This window comes from Penaeus monodon, chromosome 2 (genome assembly GCF_015228065.2).
Source record: "Penaeus monodon isolate SGIC_2016 chromosome 2, NSTDA_Pmon_1, whole genome shotgun sequence".
Taxonomy (NCBI): Eukaryota; Metazoa; Arthropoda; class Malacostraca; order Decapoda; family Penaeidae; genus Penaeus; species Penaeus monodon.
This window is the reverse complement of record NC_051387.1, coordinates 2,271,938-2,283,314: the sequence shown is the minus strand read 5'-3', so window position 1 is coordinate 2,283,314 and position 11,377 is coordinate 2,271,938. Positions and strand designations below refer to the sequence as shown.

General features: G+C 34.6%; 1 protein-coding gene across 2 annotated transcripts in view; it reads left to right on the top strand.

Moving 5' to 3' along the window:
* Positions 1-415: 415 nt before the first annotated feature.
* LOC119580057 (nuclear inhibitor of protein phosphatase 1-like) overlaps positions 416-11,377 on the top strand; it is an 11,555-nt gene continuing 593 nt past the window's right edge. The window contains exons 1-7 of one of the 2 annotated variants that reach the window (XM_037927962.1): positions 416-481; positions 2,814-2,874; positions 4,281-4,434; positions 7,047-7,264; positions 8,425-8,628; positions 8,838-9,062; positions 9,341-11,377. The exon at positions 9,341-11,377 is cut by the window's right edge and continues 593 nt beyond it. In XM_037927962.1, coding sequence (XP_037783890.1) covers positions 453-481; positions 2,814-2,874; positions 4,281-4,434; positions 7,047-7,264; positions 8,425-8,628; positions 8,838-9,062; positions 9,341-9,484 — 1,035 coding nt within the window. In that variant the 5' untranslated portion in view covers positions 416-452 and the 3' untranslated portion in view covers positions 9,485-11,377. The remainder of the gene's footprint in view (positions 482-2,813; positions 2,875-4,280; positions 4,435-7,046; positions 7,265-8,424; positions 8,629-8,837; positions 9,063-9,340) is intronic. The other variant, XM_037927970.1, reaches the window with a different exon arrangement.

The window sequence follows — 11,377 nt, the reverse complement described above, 5'->3', positions numbered from 1 at the left end:
AATTATAAAATTAATTGAGAATTACATTACCTTTCTTTAAGAGACGGTATATTCTAAATTCATTAAAAAATGCATGACAGAGATAGATAGATGAGAGAGAGAGAGAGAGAGAGAGAGAGAGAGAGAGAGAGAGAGAGAGAGAGAGAGAGAGAGAGAGAGAGAGAGAGAGAGAGAGAGAGAGAGAGAGAGAGAAGAGAGAGAGAGAGAGAGAGAGAGAGAGAGAGAGAGAGAGAGAGAGAGAGAGATTTACATAGGTTTACCAAAACTAAAAGTTGTTAAAATAAATAGTATACCTTTATTAGTGATTTTGTATCCCTTATTACTTCACAATACTCTTCTGGTATACTTTCAATAAGTTTGGTACATTCGCATTTTGTTGATATAGGAATCTAATTATAACCCAGTTAGCGTCCCAAGAAACTATTTTACGCCCGTAGTCTCTGTAAACAAAGATGGCGAACCACTACGAAATTCCGAAGTGGTAAATAGTTTTCTTTAATTATTTTAATGTTTAAAGGATTAAAACCTATCATTTCTGAGTTTTTAAACTGATTGAAGGTCCGAATAGTATAGAAATAATAAGGGTCTTCCTTTATTCTCGTCAGAAATCTCACATTAAGCTAAGGCCTAAGATTTGTTTGGAAGGATTGGTAGGCCTATAAACAAGCCTACATTAGTGGATTGATTAGATGATCCACAAAATGCTATATATTTAGAGTTATTTAATTTGTGCTTGTTAGAAACCATGATAATAATAAGTGTATTTGATATTCATATGTTGGAAATATACTTATGATGTTTTTAATAGTATTTATTTGGTGGGTGGTGTGATTTTGCCTTTTCTATCAATATTTATGTGGCAAATATCACATAAGATTTAAGAAAATTCACAAATAAAGAAAGCATTTATACTTAAACTTTGGGTGTGTTACTATAATGTTCATAACAGAGGCAAAAACTACGATTCTACTCTCCTCAAAGTGTTTCATTAGTCTTAACTTATTGTGAGACCGGACTTAAATCAAGGATTATTGCCCCTTTTGGCCATGCCTAGACGTGCTGTACTAACCGTGCCGTCTAGGGAAATGAGTGAGCCAGATCTAGAGCATTCTCCGGCAGATCCTGTAAAGTGTTTAGTCGACAGTTAGGATCCATAGTCTGTGATCATCCAGACAACTCTGTTAGATATTGTTATACAGTTATAACATTCTTAAAAATTGAATTAGCCTATATTAACCCGTAGGATCTGGATGCTTCTGGATCTGGGCATCAGGCTTACTTGAGCTTCGACTCTCTCGGATGTGTGCCTTGTAGACCCAGCCCTCCGTGTCTCCCCTTTGCTATGTTATCTTTTTTTTTCTGTATAAGCATTTTTTGTTTTCTTTTCTAAGGTCTGTCTTAGTCATATGTTGTATGAAGATGATTATTGGTTTGTTTTTCCTTGAGTAGACTCCATTTTATATCTCTATAAATAGCAATAAGTAACATTTTATCATTTGCGTAATCTTTTATACATCCATATTATTAAATTTTCTGTGACTGTGTTTGCCTCTGGTTGTGGCAGGCAGGAATTGGAGCCTGAGCATGGAAGTAGCGTCTTCCCTGGAACTGGCACTCTTCTAGGTATTGCTATGGATAGTAGATTGGAAATGATGCCTGTGCTCCTTTCTAAATGTCCACCAAGTCTAATTTTCCCACAAGAGGTTTATATACTCACGTTGAGTCAGTCCCATCATTCCATCCTTCATCCAAGTTTTCCACGATGGCACATTCTCGTCCCCCGTCCCCCAACCAAGTTCCTTCATCACATGATGATCCTGTCATTTGAATCCTGTGGGTTATGGTATTAGTATATAAACTTAAGCACAGAATAGGTAACGTCAGATCAAAGTATAGATACTGAAAGAGATGTGGAAGAAATCATAGGTAAATTTTGACAGTATGTCTACAATAAGTATTGGAAAATGTGGGTATTTTTTTAGAACCTGTCTGCATCTTAAAACCCCACAAAATTTATTATCAAATGACTCCTACCCATGTCTGCTAACCAAAGACAGCAGACATAGTTGGTGGAATCATTCAGTAAGCCCAATATGAATATCCAAAAACTCTGATAATATGCATAGGAACTCAGGACTGAGTGCATGGTGAGGGATGGTTTCTTCTGCCTCAGCTGAGTCATGACATCACTCTTGAGGCATGTCATTTAGACTTCTTAGGTCCCTGTCTTATTGGTAGACATTGTGGGAGATTGTGCACTCCAGTTGGGGATTGGGGGCAGTAGCAGTTGCCCAGATTTTAGGGACACAGCACCTAATAAAGACGAAAATGCATAAATGTCACCCAGCCATTTACTAATGATAGCTCAGGTCATGCATTGTTGCTCTTATTATCTAGCACCAACTTAAACCACTTGAAATATACACTAGACATTTTAAGGAATCCATAGATACCAAAATCAATGAATTTTGAATTATGGACAGGTTCCAGAAATTACCCAAATGTGTTTTTATAATTATAAGGTAGAGAAATGGTAAAACCCTACTGTGTTGATACTATGGTATAAAAACCCACAATGCATAAATGAGATTCAATGAAAGTGAGGCAACAGATTTGAAATCCAGAGGGATTTCAAGTCTGTTGTCTTATTTTAGTTTTTCTATCAAAGTAGAGGAAGATATACATATAATTATTTACAGATTTCAAAGCTGTTGCCTTATGACGATTTATTGAATACCAGAGCTCAAGGTATAAGAAAATAATGAATGTTATGCTGCCTTTTCATGTATTATATCTCCTTTCATTCATTTCAGGGCAGGAAAACCACCTGTGGGTTTGCACTTAGATGTTGCAAAAGGAGATAAGCTTATACAGGTATGTTATCTTATCAAAGATGTCTTTTTGAAATAAAGAGAGAAAATAATACAAGCATTGAAGATGTTTATCAAATATTGCACTTGGAGCTGAGTACTTGGATATCATACTAGAACTCAGAAGAAAAGATCATACTTCATCGAAGTAGTATGTGTGTCAATAGATTTTTAAAAGTAATAATTCATAGTATGATTGATGTTGAAATGTGCTTCAAGTTTTTTTTTTTTTTTTTAACCAGCATAATATGACTTATTGTTTCATTTATTATAGTAATTAGATATTATCAAAAATGAAGAATATTTGATAACCACTCATGGAGGAACTATAGATGACCATGTAACTCCCACAAATGAGCACATTTTCAATTATATACATTCCAAGAAACTATGTTTTGTCCTATAGAGATAGTCGGTAAGGATTAGGAAAGACCAGGAATGTTTATATTTATCATTTATTGATATTCTTTGGAGTAGGCATTGGGGATACAGTGGAAAACTGACACAACCTGTTTGCAAGAGGTTTAACATGGTTTACAAGTTTTCTTCTATAGTTACGTTTCTCTATTGATAGTAATGACATGAGTTAACATTTATTATTCATTAACCTTAGACTTTATGTACATCTATCATCAAGCTCCTAAAGCATTTTATATTCATGAATGTTCAGCTCTCCATGATTATAATAGTCACTTCATCTTTGTAAGTGAGAGTCCTCTTGTTCAGATTTTGAAGAGTTGCTTACTACAGTGCACTCCATACAAATAGTAGTGAGTGGAAAGCCCTTAAATACAATGATGCAAACTAAAGGACTCTAGAGTGAAACTTGCTTTATCAAATGTCTGTAATATCTTTTTGCAGAGATATTTTACATATATCATAAGTTGGAACCAGTTATTACTTATTTGGAAAAAAAACTTAATTTTTCATGGAGATTAATAAGCTATATATATGACAGCATTTCTCAGTTAGATATCTGTAGTTTCCCTAGGTCAGCCTGAATGGTAGAAAATATTATTTTGACAAGTAGATGATTCATGGCTGTCATTGCATAATTAGTAGATTTGTATGGTGTTTTGCTTGAAAATTTTTAGGAATATGTGGTTCCCTGTAGATATATGTAAGATATCTTTTTGCAGAGATATCTTACACATATCATAAGTTTGAAATAGTTTACATTCACACTTAAAAGCCTCATATATCTGTCTAGTGTTTGTACTTTATGTATATACATATTCACACTTATATATATGTATATCGTGAATGTAAAACACTCTACCATTTTGCTACTCTGGTAGAAAAACCCACAATGCAACAAATCTAGTTTTTGCATTGTGGGTTTTTCTACCATGTATATACATATACATGTATCTGTGTGCATATGTACATTTATGATAAACTCTTTTTCAGAAACTGATGATTGATGAGAAGAAGTGTTATCTCTTTGGTAGAAATCCCCAACTAAATGACTTTTGCATTGATCATGCATCCTGCTCGAGAGTCCACTGTTCCCTTGTTTATCATAAACACCTCAACATGGCCTTCCTGGTTGACCTTGGAAGCAGTAAGTTCTTCATAGGTTTATAGATTTTGTTGTTGCTGTTGCTGTTGTTGTTGTTGTTGTTGTTGCTGTTATTATTATTATTATTATTATTATTATTATTATTATTATTATTATTATTATTACTGTTACTGTTATTGTTATTGTTATTGTTACTGTTACTATTACTATTACTATTACTATTACTATTACTATTACTATTACTATTACTATTATTATTATTATTATTATTATTATTATTATTATTATTATTATTATTATTATTATTATTATTATTGTTATTACTATTGTTATTACTATTACTATTACTATTACTATTACTATTACTATTACTATTACTATTACTATTACTACTACTACTACTACTACTACTACTACTACTACTACTACTACTACTACTACTATTATTATAACTCTTGTTATTGTTGCTGTTGTTATTATTATTATCTTTTACATACATGTTTCCATATGCATGTATTTTTGTGCTTGCATATAAAGAATAATTGGAGAGTATATGATACAAGATAACAATCATTGAATGACAGTGACTGTGTGATGTATGTGAATGTCAGGCATTTGTGATTATTAGTGATTAGTGAATATTAGATATAAAGATAGGATAAATGATTGATTTACTGGTAAATTATTTTTCCTTTATCAGAATGCATACAAAGAACATCACTGTTTAGAAATAAGCCTCTGTTTTGGTATATTTATAATTGACTAATTGCATTACCCTTCCTCTGATTACTGTATTTATATGTGAATTTCTACACTGGGCTCCTGTATGTGGTTCGATGAACTCCTTTGGATTGATTCAAATTCCCTTTTCTCTGAGTAGAGCTATTGAAAAGTAAAGGATAGAGGCCATGTACAGTAGCCAGCCTTAGATTGAAATGAATCAACAAACCAATTTATGTACGATTACAATGTTAGCATTCACACAAATCTCCTTTTGACATACGGTAATGAATCTACATTATTAGGAATGTAAATTTACTGTTTTATGAAAGAAAAGGTTAAGATAATTCAAGTATGAGTAAAGACAAGGGTTCAGATAGATTGCAGCAGCCCTCACCCTAACCTGCACACATCATGTTTTAGACCATGTCAGGTACAGCAGCACATCCCACTCTGGCTTATCAACAATGAACACAGCAACTCATAGATTGGATAGATAATGCAGGTTCACATAGTTCTCAAAACCCTGTTACATTCTTGGCTTACTGAAGCGATTAAGTTCCCCAAAAGCAGACTAGGGGACCAGTAGCATCATTATACAGTGACATGATGAAAAAGAGGAATATTTGGTTTGAAAGATATAAAAAATATTTGTATGTTTAAACTTAAGACTTGACAATGATGAAAACATTATATTTACTTAAATCCATAATACCATTCACATTTCTTATTAAATTTATTGTGTTGTGACTACTGATGATTGTGATGATACAGTGAATATAATGCAAAATGTGGTATTTTAGAATCAATATTATAACTGTAGAATATATATATGCATATATAGCATTTCTCAGAATATCCATTCAGAATAATGCAATAAACATTTTCTCAAGAAAACTGAAATGGTAATTCAAATATAATTTTTGGGGGCAACCTCAATTAAGGGCAAACACCATAACATAATGTATTCTGCAGCCAAAAGCATAGAAAACAGGGTAAATATATATTTCCCTTGTGTCGTATTTTTACTTGTGTGGTTGACTGTGTGTGCCTGGCATGATGCAGGGAAAATCTGTTGTTATTTAAGATAGTTAAAACCACAAGATTTTCAACACCACAACCAACAGCCAGCAAGCCAGGTTAATCTCCTACTGTGGAGCCAGCTGGCTCTTAGAAGGACCTCCAGATCACCAGTCAAGCAGTCTGGCCATACAGAGGCACTACCTTTAGCCTTGTCAACTACTTGTACCCTTAAGACTTAATAAAGAAACATAATCCAGTTGTAGTTAGAGAAATACCCACACTGGTGACCTAAGATGATATAAACTCCTACCAGATTGCCTGGCTCATTTACTGGGGAGAAGCACTGTAGCACGCCTAGCCCCAGCCTGCACAGATTGCATGGTAGCCAGGTTGGACTATGCCAGGTCAACAGCCATATCCTGATTATTTGGCAGCAACCAAACCTTGTGACACAGTGCTGAATCCTGACAAACCCCTCACAGCTCACAGATTGGACTGCATAAGTTAGTCCCTGGTTCTCAAACTTGTGGCACATTCTTCGCCTACTTACAACTAGGACCTTGAGATATTTTGCACCCAAAAGCCAGCAGGCAAGGTCAAGTTCTGTTTTCTACCAAACTTCAGATCTCAAGTTAACTACTCTAGCCATACACACAAGCAAACTGCAGCTCCACCCAACTGCTTGCAACCCAAAGACCAATTAAAGAAACAAAATTCAGTAGTAGCTTTTATTATCTTTTTAACTTTATATAATCTAAGAAATCCTAGGAACATGCATGTTTTTCTTTCTTTCTCTTATTCAGTATTAGAGAGATGTATGTTTGGTTGTTTTTCTAATTTCATATTCAATATTCTTTTATAGTATTTGGCATACTAAAAATATACTGAACCTACTTTTCATTTGTTTCTAGCTCATGGAACATACATAGGAAATATCCGATTGGAGGGCAACAAGCCAACGCAGCTTCCAGTAAATTCCACCTTCCATTTTGGAGCTTCAACTAGAATGTACACTCTGCGTGAGAGACCACAGACAGCACCAAAGCCAGTAATGGAAGAGCTAGAGAGAATGACTGAAGACAGCGATGGAGGTTTGCTGGGTTTGCCAGAAACTGAAACAGAATTGGATGTAAGTAAAGCGGTGTACATGTATTTATCATTTTTGCAGTAGCCTTGGTTATGGCTGTTAAACCCCATCTTTACCAAGCCACACCACATGAGTCCCTAAATGCAATCCTCCACATATTGAGGTATGAAGTACTAGGAGGGAGGGTAGTGGGCATTCACACTTAAATCCTCAATGATTGTATCAGAAATCTCTTAATGTCACTGATTCTGGTAACTTCTGGCAACCATCCTGCTGTTTGGGCCGGGAGTCAGCTATGTGTAGCGGAACTTCCCACTCAACTCACTCTAGCATGCCGTGATGCCTCATTATGATGAGTTGGTTTGTTATGATGGCTATCGGTTTAGCCTGGCAGTAAGTGTTTAAGGATGTATTATAATAACAAGGTTTTGAACAGTTACAGTTATCAGTCATATTATTATGAAAATCTCTGCCAGAGTAACTCCATAATGAGGTTTTGATCACATGAAAGCAAATTTGTTTACTTTTGAGTTACGTGTGGGTGATAGAAAGACAAAATGGGTGGTGGATTGGTAAAGGTAGTAAAGTATGCAGTCTAACTGTTAACCAAAAACATCCTAGTATTTTAAGACATCATATGCTACCATTGGCTGAGAATATGATATTGCTATACAGTACAGCTTTTTTTGTGTTAGAAGATCACATGGCTGCATTAGAAAGACTCTAATAAGCCAACAAAGCAATGAAAACAACCAGCAGGTTTGCAGGTACATGCAAAGTTTTCTCTGTTCCTCTAAGATTAAAGGTATATAGATACTTCTTCTTCTTTTAACGGTAGGTTCATGTCTGAGCCGCCGTGGTCACAGTATGATACTTAATTGTAGTTCTCATGTTGTGATGCTCTTGACAGAGAGAGAGACAGAGAGAGAGAGAGAAAGAGAGAGAGAGATGGGGAGAGAGGGGGGGCAGACAGACAGACAGACAGACAACAGACAGAGACAAAAAGACAGAGAGAGAGAGAGAGAGAGAGAGAGAGAGAGATAGGAAACCTAAAAAGAAATTCCTATAATGAAGCGTTAATGGTGCTTGATTCTTTTACTGTCATTTTTTATAATTGATATGGTGATGCTTTTTTTATGTTTATAAGGGAAACTATAAAGAAAACAAGAGACAAAATCACGGCCATAATTATTTTCTTTCAGAATCTCACAGAATTTAATACTGCACATAATAGACGTATATCAATGTTGGGCATTGGGGAGGACGAACCTAAACAGAGAGGTCGTAAACGGCACAAATTTAATGTCAGTTTTAAAGATGAAGAGGATGTGATTAACCCTGAAGATGTTGATCCAAGTGTTGGAAGATTTAGAAATCTGGTCCAAACTACAGTGGTGCCTTCAAAAGTAAGTCAGACTATTTTTTTAAATATTTTACATATTTCTCATCACAGAATGTTTGTAAATTACATATCAATGTGATATTCACAGAATAATATCAGATATGGCAGAATATTGACTTACTATAACCACAGACTTGTGAATAACTTTTTAATTATCCTCCTCTGTTTACTATTGTTTCCCATGGAAACACCAAATTCACTCTCACTTTACAGAAAAGAAGACTGGACATTGGCGGTCTTGTTTCCAGCAGCAGTGGACGTGATGAAGGGTTAAGTAGAGGTATGATGCAGTTTCAGCGAAATGATAATCTGTACGGAGACCTTCCTCCTGAGCAGCATGGGCACGGGGGGTCACATCACTCCATGTTCTCCTCTCTACTGTCTTCCAAGCTTGGTTTGCCTCTTCCAAACCCTGCTCCAGAGGTCAGTGTTGATATGGTGAGGCTCTTAGGTGGTATTTTCTTTTCTTTTTTCTTTATTATTATTATTGTTATTTTGTTTTCTGAACATTTAAAACATTTTTACAAGTTATTAACATATTAGTTTTGAAGATTCTAATCTGCTAAGTTCTTTACTTACCAATTATGATTTCATTTAACATTCATCTATTGATTTTTGCAAGAACTTCATTAGATACAAAGCATAATGGAGAAAAAATTGAATGACAAAAAAGCTTGTCAGGTTTAGCACATGCTAATTATTCTTTTGTCTTCTAGGTTGAACTGGCTCCTCCTGAACCAGTTGCCCCAGAGGTGCCTGCACATCTCCAAGTGGCTGTTGATCCCGACGAGCCCAAGAAGAAGAAGTATGCCAAGGAGGCTTGGCCGGGAAAGAAGCCCACACCTTCTCTTCTTGTTTAGCCACCTTTGGCTGTCAGAGTATGATCACACTTTTATAGTACCTTGTCTGAAAACAGTGGCATTAGACCTCATGTGTTGGGTCTTGATTCAAACATATCCTTCATATGGATTTGTATTTTTATAAAGTGTGAATGGTTCTTATGACTGAAATTGTAGCATAAATCTTATTACTGTAAACTTTGTGTGTGTGATATAGAGGTTTATGACATATAGGAGAGTTTTTGAATAGTGATAATAAGAGGTGCAGTAGACTTTCATTAGTCTTAATAGTACTGAGCTGAATCATTGATTTGTCTGTTATGGATACTGATATGGTCTTTTTAATATTTCACTACAACAGTTCCCTCCAATACTGATCATCCAGAAGATGGTCATTATTGTTTCTAATTTGTTAAAATGTCTAAAGGTAGTAGTATAAACACATTGTAGTCTTAGTATGTTTACCACTAAAGTACCCCCCATCCAAGAGTAATCTAAATTTGATGTAGCAAAGCTAAAACAATACAGGACCATGTACCTTTGCCAGGCATCATGTCATTGAGTTTTTCTCTTACTTATCCAAAGTTTAGACTAATTAAAATATATTTCAGTAAAGTGACTTTTGTTTGCCCTATGATTGATTTTATTGTCAGTACAGTATTAAATTCTGATTATGGCATAATATATAGTTTAAAGAATGCATGGATAATTTTTTGTATTGTGTAGCAGCTATAAAGGAGCAAAACAGAAGTAAGAAAAGGGACGTTTTGGAAAATTCTAACAATGTTATGCTTCAGAAATTCTGAAGAAGTAGATTTGAACTCTTTAGAATGCTAGTCAGTTCAATAAGATATCACTTGACTTTCCCTAATCTGCATTATTTTGTGGTAGCTACACAACAGGGACATGGTTAATAATGAAGTGCTTAGATATACTTTACTGTATGGCAAATGATCAAGGAAGATAGAACAGGTATTTTTCAGTTCTATTATATATTTTGTGACTAGTACAAGATGTACTAATTGTTCATGAATTTTAAGAAAATTAAAAGCTGTTGAACATGGTAAGTGAATGTGATGTACAAAATTCATAATTATTTTCTCATTGCTATAGTTTTTGACTAAAAAATACTGTAAATAAAATGGAAATTACATTGAAACTGCAGGAAGAGACAACCATGGATTATTTAGAGTAGCCAGATCTGAAGAAAGCAAAATCTACTCTATGAATGGCATCAGACTTAATGGGGACGGGTTTCATTGTCAGGGGTCAGTGGTGTAGTATGTAACCAAAAGGACTATTCTGATGCAGAAGTGTGTTCACTTTTCTTCATTTTGTGTTCATGCTGCTAAATGTAATTCATATTCAGAGTGCTAGAATAATTTTGAATTTGAAAGTGATGGTATTTTATGAGCATTATTTTTAAGGCATAATCCTCACTCTGTAACATAACTGGTTCTGTTAATACATTCAATTTTGTAGATTCTGTTACAACCGTAGGATATTTCTCAAGCTTTTTCTTGCAAGGTATGAAATCCCTCTTATACTAGAAGCTATGTATGGAATTAGGAACCACATATGCTGTCTCCTTGGAGATAAAGGGTGAAAAAAGAATATGCAATTGAACACCTTCAAATTATGCTTGTCAATAATTCTGCTTTCTGATGAAGCTATGCTTTACTGAATTAAATCGTTAATTTGCCATATGATGCATCTTACTTACCAGCATTTTCCATTTTACTTACAGCAAAACAAATTGAATATTATTTTAAGTGTATTTTTTTTTCACCTTTAAATATTCTAAATACAGACTCTGTCAAGTGGTATTTTGCTGTGCCTGAAATTTGATGAAATTTTAATTAAACTGTTGTATATGATAACCTATGGGTTAGTCAGTTTACAGGAGACTTTAGC